Source organism: Macaca nemestrina, chromosome 9, assembly GCF_043159975.1.
Source record: "Macaca nemestrina isolate mMacNem1 chromosome 9, mMacNem.hap1, whole genome shotgun sequence".
In the NCBI taxonomy this organism is placed as follows: domain Eukaryota; kingdom Metazoa; phylum Chordata; class Mammalia; order Primates; family Cercopithecidae; genus Macaca; species Macaca nemestrina.
This window is the reverse complement of record NC_092133.1, coordinates 63722147-63736701: the sequence shown is the minus strand read 5'-3', so window position 1 is coordinate 63736701 and position 14555 is coordinate 63722147. Positions and strand designations below refer to the sequence as shown.

Genomic DNA, 14555 nt, shown 5'->3' with positions numbered 1-14555 from the left:
CTCATTTTTCATTTTCTCCTCAGAGAACTTTTAAATCATACATAAAATATTGAAATCTAGGAATTGTGCATATGAAGAATTATTGTATTTGTATTTTGGGGGGGGATGTGCTATGGAATTATGTCAATATACTTTAAGGTAGGTGTATCTGAAGATGCTGACATTTAAAACCAAACAGAAGAATCTTCTCATGGAAGTGGTTCATTTTCCTATTTGAGGGTGCCTGGTAGAGACCATGTTATAATCACTGTTGTATACCCCATAGTGCTTTGCATATTTTAGTGCTCAGTGTTGATAAATGAATGAATGACCTGTTTGTAAGGGTTAGGTATCATTTATTAAAAAAAAGCTTTCAACTCCAAAGCACTAGAATGATATTCTTTTAGCAGATGTCAAAAAAGCAAATATATCAATTTTTGCTAATTCAGCATAGTGTAATGTAAGTGTATTCATGGCTAAGCTTACTATATTTAGCCATAAAAGGAAATATTAGAAAAAAATGATAAATTTAGTCAGAAATCTTAGTTATAAGGCCTATTATTTCACCTCAAAAGAATTAAATTGACATCAAGAATAATGTAAAAGTGTTTATTGGTGGATGGCATATCAGTCAATAGGTTGTTGGGAAAGAAATTCAATAGAGAATAATTATAGGTAGCTATTCCAGCTCAAAGTTTAAATATTTAAGTTATAAATTCATACTATTTTCTCTTTTTATTGATTGGTTTACAATATGGATTGCTTTGTTCCTTTGTCAGTTTGTTTTACTGTAAACCACTTTAGGTATATGAAACTTGTAACACCAGGAGATGATGATAATGTTGTAGGAATATATTTTGTGTATTTTATTATCTTAAGATTATTGTCAAATTTAGCTCAGTGAGGTGGCTCATGGCTGTAATCCCAGCATTTTGAGAGACCGAGGAGGGAGGATCACTTGAGGCCAGGAGTTCTAGACCGGCTTGGGCAACATAACGAGACCCTATCTCTATAAGAGATATAAAAAATTAATTGGGTTTGGTAATGCATACCTGTAGTCTCAGCTCCTTGGAAGGCTGAGGCAGGAGGATTGCTTGAGCCCAGGAGCTTGAGACTGCAGTGAGCTAAGATTACCCCTGTACTCCAGCCTAGCTGACAAAGTGAGAGTCTGCATAGAAAAAAAAATTGTCAAATTTAAATATGATATGAAATTACTTGGTCAGTTTTTTGAAAATTAAAAAATTTCATTTTTCTTTGAAATTCTGAAGAGATGTTTAGCTCTATTTTAAAATCTTCTTTAATATTGAAATTTATTTAGGTGCATAGTTTATAGACACATTGTACAAAATATTTTGCTCATAAAAATATTAATAAAGTTTTAAATTAGGAGTTGTGTACTTTTACATATAATTAAAGTTTGACTAAATGTGACTGAAAGTTATTTCCAGTGTTTTAAAATATAGCAGATAATTTTTGCTTCAAGATATATTTGTTCTCATTATTAGAAGTAAAAAGTTCATTAGTTCATTAGTTATACACACAAAAATACACAACTTAAATATTTAATTTTATATTAAAGGGTGTAACACGAATGTTATCCAATCTCTTTTTAGCATGGTTTGTTGATTGCATCTTACATAGTCATTTTGACCGAAACCACAACCAAACTATATTGACTAAGATTTCCAGTTTTGGTGTCTTCATGGAAGAAAGCTTAATGACACTTGGGAAGCTACCTAACTGCAGAATCTTTCTTGATCTTTTATAATCCTTTTCCTTGCCTTGCCCTGCTCCAACTTTTACCATTTTTTGCTTCCACATCCAACTTAACATTTTTAGGAACTCGTCTTTACTGAATGTCTCCAAAGCATTAAAAATTAGTTTTTAAAAAATTAATATATATTTTTACACTTATATTTGATAGATTTATATAATTAATAAAACTATATAATTATAATTACAACTCACATGAAAAGATTGGGGAGCAAACCTTTTCAACTTCTTGATCAACTTCAGTTATTGGAAGCAGAAGGTCTTCAGTGTATTTTACATACCAGAAAGGAGATATCATTAATATGTTGCTGAGAGGAATAAAAAGAGTATATTAATCAAGAGAGGTGGTGAAGAGGAGGTCTTTTAATACAGCTTCTACTATATCCTGTCTATGATGTTGGGAGATGTTTCTATTATTTTTATAGAAACTAGCCCCATCAAATTTTATGTTTTATAAAACATTTACTATAATTTTATACAATCAACCCAATCAAAGTATTTCCCAGCTCATTTTGAGAGTTCCCAATGGTGCAGGGCTCACTGACTGGCTGCTCATGTCCTTCTGAGAAGTGACAACGTGCTGGTGGCCCTCACTTGCTCTCAGCGCCTCCTCGACCTAGTCACCCACTCTAGCTGTGTTTGAGGAGCCCTTCAGCCCGCTGCTGCACTGTGGGAGCCCCTCTCTGGGCTGGCTGAGGCCGGAACTGGCTCCCTCTGCTTGTGGCCAGGTATGGAGGGAGAGGTGCAGCGGGAACCAGTGCTGTGCGCGGGGCTTGCCGGCCAGTGCGAGTTCCAGGTAGGCGTGGCCTTGGTGGGTCCCACACTCAGAGCAGCCCCACCGCCCCAGGCAGTGAGGGGCTTAGCACCTGGGTCAGCAGCTGCCGAGGGTGCCCGCCAGGTCTCCCAGCAGTGCCGGCCGGCTGGCGCTGCACTCGAATTCTCCCCGGGCCTCAGCTGCCTCCCTGCAGCCCACCATTCCCGAGCCTCCCCCACACCTGCAGTGGGCTCCTGCACAGCTGGAGCCTACCCCACACCTGCAGTGGGCTCCTGCCTAGCTGGAGCCTCCCCTACGAGCCCCGCCCCCTGGCCATGGTGCCCAGTCCCATCCACTGCCCAGGGGCTGCGGAGTGCAGGCACACAGCGACACAGTGGCGGGACTGGCCGGCAGCTCCACTAGGTGAAGCCAGCTGGGCTCCTGAGTCTAGTGGGGACCTGGAGAACCTTTATGTCTAGCTAAGGGATTATACATACACCAATCAGCACTCTGTCTAGCTGAAGGTTTGTAAACACACCAATCAGCACTCTGTGTCTAGTTCAAGGATTGTAAATACACCAATCAGTACTCTGTATCTAGCTCATCTAGTGGGGACTTGGAGAACTTTTCTGTCTAGCACTCTGTGTCAAGCTAAAGGATTGTAAACGCACCAATCAGCACTCTATGTCTAGCTCAGGGATTGTAAATGCACCAATCAGCACTGTCAAAACGGACCAATCAGCTCTCTGTAAAATGGACCAGTCAGCAGGATGTGGGTGGGGTCAGATAAGGGAATAAAAGCAGGCTGCCTGAGCCAACAATGCTAACTTGCTCAGGTCCCCTTCCACAGTGTGGAAGCTTTGTTCTTTAACTCTTTACAATAAATCTTGCTGGTGCTCACTCTTTGGGTCCATGCCACCTCCATGAGCTGTAACACTCACCACGAAGGTCTGTAGCTTCACTCCTGCAGCCAGCAAGACCATGAACCCACCAGGAGGAACGAACAACTCCAGACGCACTGCCTTTAAGAACTGTAACATTCACTGCGATGGTCTGTGGCTTCATTCTTGAAGTCAGTAAGACCAAGAACCCATCAATTCCAGACACACTTCCATTTTCATTAAATCATTACGCTGGTCTGCTGTTGCCTTTACCTGGCTATCTCTCTTCTTTGATGCATGAATGCTGCTGGTCTTGAAGTTGGGAATTCTGCTTTCTCTGAATTGCTTCATTAGAGGGCTCCAGGGCAATGTTCAGTCTAAGGCTAATTCTTCCCCACTATTGAGGCAAGACTCTTCTTTGTGTTCTACTCAATGTCCCATAAGTTATGAAGTTTTCAAGTCTGGTGGTTGGACAAGCATTATTCCCAGTCCTGTGTGAGTGGCAAGTAATGTCACCTCAAATCCTTTTGGGTGATTCTTTCCCTAGCCTTGGGTGGTTTCCTCCAGTATATGGGTTGATCAGTATTCAGCTGAATACCAAGAGGGAGCACGTGCAGATTATCAGTGTTCTTTCTCTGTGTATCTCTTTCCTTTATCATTCTCTATTCTGTTTTATACTTTTACTGCCTTGAATCTCCGAGGACACTCAGCTTTGTCTGCTCAGCTCAGAGAATTTGCCAGGCTCTGCCTTGGTTTCCCCTTCCTGTATCATGGCCTGGAAAATCTCTTATGGTGGTAAGCTGGGGCTATCAAAAGGGTAATCCTTGTTTTTTGGAGGGGGTGTCCATTTCTCAGGGATTACTGACCTTCATTGCCTAACATCCAGTGCCTTACAACCGTTTTTGCATTTATTTGGTATGTTTTTTGGTTTCAGGTAGGAAAGGAATCTGGTCTCTGTTACTCTGCCTTGGTTGAAAGCAAATTAGAACTTTAAATAAGACTTACTGAGTTCAACGATAATAAAATGGAAATAAAACATTGCCAATAGTTTACAATAGCAACCATATGCAGCCACGTTCCTCGTCTATAACCCTGCTGTAGCACCCAACCTTGGGTCCACATAGCAGTGGCTAGGTTTGCTTCCCTTCCACCTGCCATAATAAGGTTTTATTTTAATCATACAAAACATTTTTGGTCCTTGTAGTCAAACTGTCTTGGATATTTTAAAGGAGAGTCTTTACCATTTTTTTTTTTTTTAACATCTGTGTAAGTTTAGGGTGGAATTGAGATCATCCCCCTCTCTTTCCTGCCAAGTAAAATAATTGTCCGCTAAAAAGTTAAATTCAAGCTTCTACCTCTTCAGAGTTTTCAGATTCAAAATGGCACTTTCCCAATTAAAAACAAATAAAACTAAACCCTGAGTGTTTAGTCTCAGTCTGTGAACCCTATTATATATTGAATCAATGAATATGTACTAATGCATGTTATATGTGTATGATATAAACCTTTTACCATGATGTATTTGTATCACTTGGCCAGATCCATATATTAGAAATCTTAATAGAATAATAAACATAATGTCAAGTAAAAGCTGGGGAAATATTTTATCTTTAGTACCTGCCCCTTTTCATTTTGGTTATTCTCTTTTTCATCTGGATATTTTTCTTATACCAGGTTTTCTTTGACTTTTAAGTTTATAATCAATATAATCACTTTTAGAAAGTAGAATTATACTTTTAAATGCAGCAAAGTAACTTGTAAAAGAACCATATAGGAAGCCTTATAAAATAAAGAATATTTTGTAATATGTGTATTTGGCCAACAATTTTTTTGTACTTCTGGAGTTTATTTATTTGATCATATAGTTTGTAGGCCAGATTTTTGTATATTCAGAAATTTTCATCTCTTACACATATATCGGTGTGTAAAAGTTACCTCTATAGATATTTGTAGACTATAGACTCTAGTACCTTATTTTAGCAGGCATTTCATAAGTGATTTTTTTAACAATTAAAAAAATCCCTTTTTCAGGAAAGGCACTAAATGGACTCAGTAGAAAGAAGTTTTCTGAACCTAGTTCTTGTGGCATTTTCAAGACCTTTAGTGAATTATTTTTATGTATAGAGTGGGATTTCTTGAAGAAAAAATGTAGTTATTTTTATTTGTATGCATTTTAAATGTGAAATTTCCTATTCAGCAAACTTCAAAGTAAAAGCATTATAAGCAAGATTGGGAATGATATTTCAAAAGAGTAGACTTTCCACATGTAGACTTTATAAAACATAGATGCTAATATTGTAGATGGAAAGGAAACTTGTAGCTTTTTTTCTATTTAATTAGGAAAATAACCATTTTCTCCTGTCAGAAATCAAAATGATGGTGAACTGGCTAAATTCTATAAACCAGTTGTCGTTATCAATACCTTATCAATAGTTGGAACATGTTTCTTTTACCTAGAACATTCCTTTGTATGTCTTCTGACACCTCAGGCAGAGGTAGGTCCTCCTCTGTGTCTCTTAGTACTTTGTACAGGCCTGTACCAGAAACCTGTATCAGTGTTTGATGACTTTCACTTGACTCTGAACTTCTTGGGCTGCAAAAAAACTGTTTCATACTGATATCTATCTCCTGGATACCTAGGATACAGCTGTTTTATAGAGGAAACAACAAATGTTTATCAAAGAAAAGTTAAATAATGTTCATTCACATATTAATTTGGCAATATATAGTCAATGTATTGAATATATGCAACAGAGTAAGCACTATTCTAGATCCTGGGAATGCTGTGGTGACCAGGACCAATGCAACTCTTGCACTCACTAGTTTTATGATCCAGAAGAAAAGACAGGTTTTGATACAATTTGTTATAATAAATTATGAAGGTTATGGTAGATAGCATAGAATCTTACTGTAAGACCTATCTTAGTAATGGGGGGTCCAAGCTTCCCATAGGAAGTGATGTTTAATTTAAGACCAGAGTGTGGGCTGAAACCAGCTGAAAAGGGTTACGAATATTGGGGAAATTAGGGACAAGTCCAGCAATAAGAATTTAAGTTATAGCATCTTTATTAATGTATTTTGGGGGCGACATTTCTCCTTCCAACAGAGCTACCTGACTGGCTTTTCATATTCCCTTAACAAAGACAAGAATATAATAATTGTTTAAATGATCTCTTTCTGAATATGGCTCTTCAGCCAGTTGTTCAACATTCCAATATTTTTAGAGTAAAAAATATGTAATTTTTTGATATATATTTAGTTTTAGTATGTGAAGTCAAAGACAGTATTCTAAAGAGGCTATTATAACTTTCCAAGTCAGAATCACAACAATAAAAAATTAATCTTTTTTTGCGGGCATTCATCTGCTTTCTAAATTTTGGAGGTCAGTTTAACTTTTCACAGTCTTATAGCAGCAATTCTGACTTGCCGAGAAGCACATGAAAATCCCCCACCTATTGGTCTTAAAAATTTACCATCTCTATTAGAAATTTTCCCCAAAGTAACAGTTAATCTTTGTTGAGTGCTTTCCATGTTTAAATACTGTGCTAAATATATTATATGAACTATCTCATCTAAGCATCCAAGAAACACTGTGAGATAAATCATATTTTTACCCCTTTCTCTAGATAAAGACATTGAAGGCATTTAGTGTCCAGGGTCCCAGAACTAGATGGGGCATATAAGAATTTGATCTCAGAAGTATCTAGAGTCATAGTTCCTCACTTGGTATTGCTAAAGAGATCTAAATGAGACATACTAACATGTTGAGACAGTCTCAGACCCTCCTCACAAGTTTTGTCAATTATAAGAAACAGTATTCTTTATATTTTATTTAGTAAAATAATTGATTCAGTTTTCTTTATGCTAAGGTTCATGAGTCAATGAAAACTAAAATATTTACGGATGTAATCCATAAATGGATAAGACAGACCCTTTTGTATATTTTTGATGGGATGACTGTATTTTGGAGAATTTTGTGGCAATATGTAACAAAACTTAAAATTCATTTGCCTGTTGACTCAGGAATTCTACTTTTAGGAATTTATCCTACGGCTAAACTTGTTCATGCGTGTAAAGATACATGTCCTGGGCATTCTGTATAGTATTATATGAAATAGGAAAAAGTTGGAAATGACTTATGTGTTCATTAGGGGCCTGGTAAAATAAGTTACAGTGTATCAATGAAATATGCCTTATGTACTCTTATTTAATACTCATAAAATAGTAGTTATTATTATTAATGAATTTTAAAAAGAAGAAAATGAAGAGTAATGATGTTAAGTGACTTGATTAAGATACTAGGACAGAGACATTGAAGCAGTCTGGCTCCAGAGTACACACTGTTAATTCTTGTGCTATATTGCCTGCTGGTCATCTGTTTCCCAGTATGAAAGGAAAATAAATTGATAAGCAAGAAGAAATTATAGAAAATATCTCTAGTAGGATACTACTTGTTAAAGGCTCTATATTTTTATCTTCTCTTCTTATAACACATACAATAACTATGTTTTCTTATAAAATCTCTGTGTTTATAAAACATATATTTGTATATATGAATGTATATGAATATATTCAGAAAACATACATATATAAAACATGTATACATTTATGTATATAAAACATGTATCTATATATACTTATACACATAAATCATACATTCATGTAAAAATTTCTGGACAGATATGCAAGAGCTGAATAGTTGGTGCTTTGGGGGATTAGTTTGGAGACTTTTAAAATTTTTACTTGATGTTCTTTGGTGTGGTGAATTATTCAAAAGTAATGGACATGTATTATAATACTTTTATAATAAAAACAAGTTTAGATTTAAAAACTTAAAAAATAGTGGATGTGGTAATTATCAGTTATGCTATTGGATGGGAGTAAAGAGAGATTTTTATTAAATATTTTCATTTTATACCCTTCTGAACTGGGAACGTAAAACAATGAATGAATACATATTTAATAACAAGATATATTTTAAATGAAAAGGCATTAAAAATAGTGAACACAATATTCTTTAACAATTATGCACTATGAAGTACTATTTCTGTGACTAAATCTAGGATATAGTTTATTCATTATATTGACAGTTTAGAATAAATTTGCCTATGTTAAACTTTTATCAGAGAGCTGCAGTCTTATTATCTTAAAGACTACCTCTTTTCTAACATCCATTGAGTTACTTTCCAACTCAATAAAGATTTACCTTGTTTTTATAAGCAGGATTGTTTATGATTGAAGCTTTAGTAATAAAACCTTTTACCAGAAACAAGATTCAGCAAAAGCAGAAGTGGACAGCAATTTTACTAGATGTTCCTAGTCAATTGAGCACAGTTTTCTTGCAGGAAAATGATATCATGCTTCTTAATTCCAGAATATTTGTCAAAAACAAATGTTAATTTGAAACTGCATTGTTTATTGAGAAACCATGTGTTGACAATTGTCAACTGACAATATTTTCATATTATGCTTAGTCTTGGAATTTACTTGGAATTAGGTTAGCTGATAAATTCTGAAATAGGCATAGTTGAAACTTAAAGTATAACTTATTTGGGGTTGTATTTTTCAGGTGAAGCTCTGAAAGTATCAGCTGAGAGATTTACAGATGACCCCTGTTTTCTCCCAAAAAGGGAGGCTGTGGTTCAAGCTGCCCGTGCCTTGCTGGCTGCAGTGACGAGACTCCTTATCCTTGCGGACATGATTGATGTCATGTGCCTCTTGCAACATGTGTCAGCTGTAAGTAAAAGATGGCTTAGTTTACCTTGGCATTGTCTTCACTTCTAATTTCATTCTCTGAACCTGGCGTTGATCCTAGTGCATCTTGGCTTCACTCTCATTTCTTAACATCACCCCTTCAGAAGCAGACTAGACTGGGTTGTGAAGACTAATGTATACCTCAAAATAAGGAAGCCAGAGTTAGTTCTAAAGCCAATGGGAAATTAAACAGAAGATGGCTTGCTTATAAGGAAATGGCTAGGAAAAGTTATAGACTTTTGATCACTTAAATAACTATGCTCTCTATAAATAAATAACATCATTTAAATAACTATGCTCTCTATAAATAAATAACGTAATTATAGAGATAATATATAATAAACATATGAGTATAAATGACTTGAAAAATAGAAAAAGCTTAAGACATTTGGAAATTTATCCTGGTTTGTAAATGAATTCTACTTTGCCACGTCCTCTTGATTCAGGATAAAGAGTGCATGTTTACAGGTAGTCTGTGATGTCTGTAGTAATCCATTAGGAAAATGTAGACATGTATTTAATACAAGTAAATAATGCATATTAACTAGTATGATACAAAGTTAGCAAGATATCCTGAATGCTTTATTTTTTCAGACAAACCCACTTAGCACATTTTTAGTAGAAAGAGAATTTTATTAAAGTCTGTTTTCTTAGTTTGACCAAATCATTAGTAGTGTTCAGATGAAAAGGTTGCAAAGAACTCTTTTTATATCTGTTGTATTTTCTGCTTGAAAAGGACCCTTATACTCTGTCTATAAATACATCTGCATTTTCATAAAGTGTCTGTGATTTTACTATCGCTACTGTATTAAGCAAACAATGGTCTTATTTGATTAACCTTCTTGTCAAAATAATTTTCTCTAACTGCTAAACTAAACCTTTCTTTGCATCTTTCTTTTTGTCTTTGTCTTTTTCTTTTTTTCTTTTTGTTTTTTGAGATGGAGTCTCACATTTTCACCCAGGCTGGAGTGCAATGGTCATCTCGGCTCACTGCAATCTCTGCCTCCCGGGTTCATGCAATTCTCTGGCCTTAGCCTCCCAAATAGCTGGGATTACAGGCACACACCACCATGCCTGGCTAATTTTTTGTATTATTTACTTTTAGTAGAGATGGGGTTTCACTATGTTGGCCAGGCTGGTCTCGAACTCCTGACCTCATGATCCTCTCACCTTGGCCTCCCAAAGTGCTGAGATTACAGGTGTGAGCCAATACACCTGGCCATATCTTTCTTGTATTCACTATTGCTTATTTTAACACTAGAGTGACCCTCTCTTTGTACTTCCATTTTTTTCTTTTGATAGTTTTATTACCATAAAAACAGCAATTCAATCCTTTTTTTTTTTTTTTTAGTTTAAGTAGCTTTTTAGGAAAGGGAATTGTTCTTATCATTAGCAGCTATTTACTAGAAGATTTGTAGGTGATATAATTGAGCAAAGGTTTCTGTTACTTGGTTCTTGGTTTGTTGAGTAACCATAGACAAATTACTGAACTGATAGTTTTATTACAGTAAAAAGAGCAATTCGATCCTTTTTTTTTTTTTTTTAGTTTAAGTAGCTTTTTAGGAAAGGGAATTGTTTTCATCACCAGCAGCTGTTTACTAGTGGATTTGTAGGTGACATAATTGAGCAAAGGTTTCTGTTACTTGCTTCTTGGTTTGTTTAATAACCATAGACAAATTACTGAACATTTCTGAGATTCATTTGTCTCATATTTGAATACAGACACTAACAAATGCTGTAAAAAAGAAATGGGTACAAAAGATTAAGTGGCAGGTAATTCCTAGTTCCAGTGACATGGTAATACCTAGTTCCAATGACCCAATAATTCCTGTTTTAGACTCTAGATTTGTTGAGATAGGGCAGAATGCAGGACTTTTGTAATGTGAAAACTGCCACCTTCATAACCAATTAGGAAGTAACTGTATATAAAGGATAAAACCACCTTCACTACCATTTTAGTTGAGTGTCCACTAGGAGTTAGGCACAGAGGTCGGTAATTCACCTACATTATGCCATGCAAATGAAGGAGGATGGCATTGTAGATCAAACAAAAGCAAAGTACCTCTTGCAGTAAAAATTAGAGTTAATATTTATTGGGTTTTTATAATGTACCAAACACTGTGCTGGATTATCTCTTTTAATTCAATTCTTATGACAGCCCTATGATCATGATTTCTATTTAACACATGAGAAAACTGAGGCACATTGAATTTAAGTAACTTGCTCAAGGCAACAGGAAAGAATTAAAACTTTTGGAGCTTACTACCCTAATAGTTAGAACAGCTTTAACTACAAACAGCTTTTAAAAGTTTTGGCAAATTCATGGACCTACAACCAGTTGTTGAAGTAAGTTAGATATGCCAGAAGGTGTTTTAAATTCTAACCATCCTCTCTCACACTTAGAGCCTCAATTTCAACTAGATTATATGTCACATATAAGTATGTGTAGTAAAAGAGTGATATGTTATGAAAAAGGAAGTGGCATCTTATCAAAGAGAAGGGAACATCTTTTGTGGTAAATTATGATAGTTTTTCATGGTTTCATCCTCATGAAAAGTTTACATATGAATCATATTATCAACTCAATTCTTTCAAGACTTCATGTAGAATGAAAACCACTAAATTGTTTTTGAGATCATCAAGATTAGAATTATTTAGCCCAACATTTCCCCAAAAGTATTCTGTAGAACATGTCTTGAAAATATGGAAAAGGAAAAAAGTTGTTTCTTTTTGTAAGTTATCATTGCTGCACATATAAATTCCCATGAATGTTTTGATGCACATTAGCACATTAAAGTTGTTGAGAAATATTGCCATGAAGAAGCCTGTTTAACTCGGCTTAACTCAGAATTTCCCAAATGTTTTTGACCCCAGAACTCTTCCATAGTATATTTATCCTGGGACTTTCTGAAACCATACTTTGGGAAATGTCAGTTTGGAATTTTTCTAATAATGTTTATGACAATATTAGCTTCTACTTGGAATCAAAAGAATCATAGTGGAGAAACTTCAGTGCCCTTACAGTTTGATATTTTACGTGAAGTAGAAAGACTCTCTGATAATATGCAATATATGCAACTGCCTAACAGTAGATGATCACTAACAAGGATAACAATCTCAATTTTCTCAGACAGTGAAGCTGATTTTGGACAATTCTAATTGTTGGAGACATATTTCTCAAACTGAGCTTAAAACTGCCTCCCTGCTATTTCAAATAGTGGGTCTAGTTTTGCTTTCTGGAGCAACACAGAATCAAGGCAATAGAAAAAGCTCTTTTCAAATAACTGATGATTACTCTTGGGACTTACCTATGTCTCCCCTTTTCTAGGCTGAAAATTTTTTGACTTTTGAATGTTCCTTATATGGTAGTTCCAGACCACTCTAAATACCATAGAATTTCTATGTATTTTTCAAATTGACTTATATTTCTTTGTATGCTTCTGGTTTCCTGCTGAAATTTTCAATCTTTATTTTGATCTACTCGACATGGTGAGCAGAACTGTCTGATCCGGAAGGTTTGAGAACTCTGGTGTTTGGACTCCCAGGGTGCCTGCTTCTGCTATCATTTTCCTTGCTTTTGCTCATGGTGTCTTGTCTTAGAATGTGAATGGCTATTTTTGATTGGATACTGAACATTGGCTCTTCTGAAACCCATTTCAGGTAATTTCTCACTGCCTTATTAGCTCTTTGATGTTTTAAGATGAGTTGTTTTATCATCAAACCTTATTTGTTTCCTTCAGCAGAGGATCAGACTGAATTTCTAATTTGCCATTGCAAGAAATAGAAGTCCCCCTAATCATCTCTGTAAATCCTTTTCTATGCACTCTGGATTGTAGGTAACTTCCATAAAATGTTGAAATCAGTGTCTTGAAATCAAAACAAACTCTTTGATGTGAACATTCTGTGATATAAATGTACAATTGCATCCCTGATTTAATGTCTAACATGATCTTACCTATCACAATACCCTTGTCATGTTGTTGGTTCATATTGATTTTGAAAACAGTTAAAACCTCCAACTCTCTGAGCTCAGACTACTCCTAATCCAGGTCTTCCTCCTCTGATACTAGTTTTTTAAAAAATATGTAAAGGTAGAAGTTACATTTATATTCATTGAACTTTATCTTATTAATTCTAGCTTTTTGTTATAGTTCATCAGGATCCTTTGACTCTCGATTTTGTCTTCCTTTCCTAACCTTATATCATTTTAAAATTTATTCACGAAAAATTGTTTAATGACATGGAAAACAGTATTATATCTTTCTTTTAGATAATATCAATCAAATATGAACACCCTTTGAGAAAAGTTGTTGAAATGAGCTTCAAGCTTGCTTCATTGGGCTGCTGTATAAACCATGCTTCTTTATTTCTTCCTTTTTTTTGGTCACTCAAATTTTATTGTGTACAACATTATCTAACAAAAATTCTATTTGCTTTATACTAAATATAAAATAAGAATTCATAATGAAACAAAACCTACCCAGAGATACATTCTCATCATTGATTTAGATCTGAACGTCTTTACAATTCAAAACTTTAGAGGTTCAAACAATGATAGTTAAGTACTACATATATGGGGTACAAATTACAATGGAAAACAGCAATGATTTCCTCATAAAAGCTGTAAGTTCTTAATTATAAATAGAGATAATAAATGCTTCACATGAAATATCATACAATGAACTATCATAAAATATGCATACATTATATATGTGAAATATACTCAGCTTCATAATTTATAGTCAATGTTGTTATTCATACACGTATACACATATACACCCATATATATATATACACACACACATATATATATAAAAGAGTGTTCTAGGTATCTTTTGAAATTACTCAAGCACATACGCTATGGAAAAACCAATAGAAATATACAATGTTTCAGACACCATTAGTTTATTTTCTGCTAGAAGACACACGATGCTCCCCTTGTGAATCTATGGAGTTGAGAGTTTCTGTCCTTTCACTCAGCACGTCACCTGCCACTAAACCAAAAGAGAGGTCTGTTTTAGCTTCCTCCTTCCCATAATCAGGATGAATAAGTGGAATGAAGGATACATGATTGCAAGAGTTTGGCAAAGCAGGAATACAAGTTTGCTCTGCTGTGTCCTAGGATTCCAAGTTGATGTGATTAGACACAGAAAGTAAATGGCAAATAACATGAGGAAGGAGATCACAGTTTGTAAAGCTTTTATGTGGACCTCCTCAAGCACTTCTTGAAAGACCTTCTTGAAATCAAGATATATTGTTTGTGGCATTGTAGATTTATCAGTCTAGTAATCTCAGTTATAAAGGAAATGAAATTAATTTGGCATGACTTGCTTTTTAATGACCCAATAAGAGCTCTAAGTGACCATTGCTTGCCTGCTTTTATTTCTTTTCTCTTTTGTTCTGACCTTCATTTT

The 14555-nt window shown here is 35.1% G+C and overlaps 1 protein-coding gene across 20 annotated transcripts in view; it reads left to right on the top strand.

Moving 5' to 3' along the window:
* LOC105466141 (catenin alpha 3) overlaps window positions 1-14555 on the top strand; it is a 1883635-nt gene that overhangs the window by 218483 nt on the left and 1650597 nt on the right. For all 20 annotated transcript variants that reach the window (XR_011607352.1, XR_011607354.1, XR_011607355.1 and 17 more), the window contains one exon: window positions 8957-9123. Coding sequence is in view for 16 of the 20 variants with exons in the window: in XM_071068753.1 (XP_070924854.1) it covers window positions 8957-9123 (167 nt within the window). In the remaining 4 variants the exon portion in view is untranslated. The remainder of the gene's footprint in view (window positions 1-8956; window positions 9124-14555) is intronic.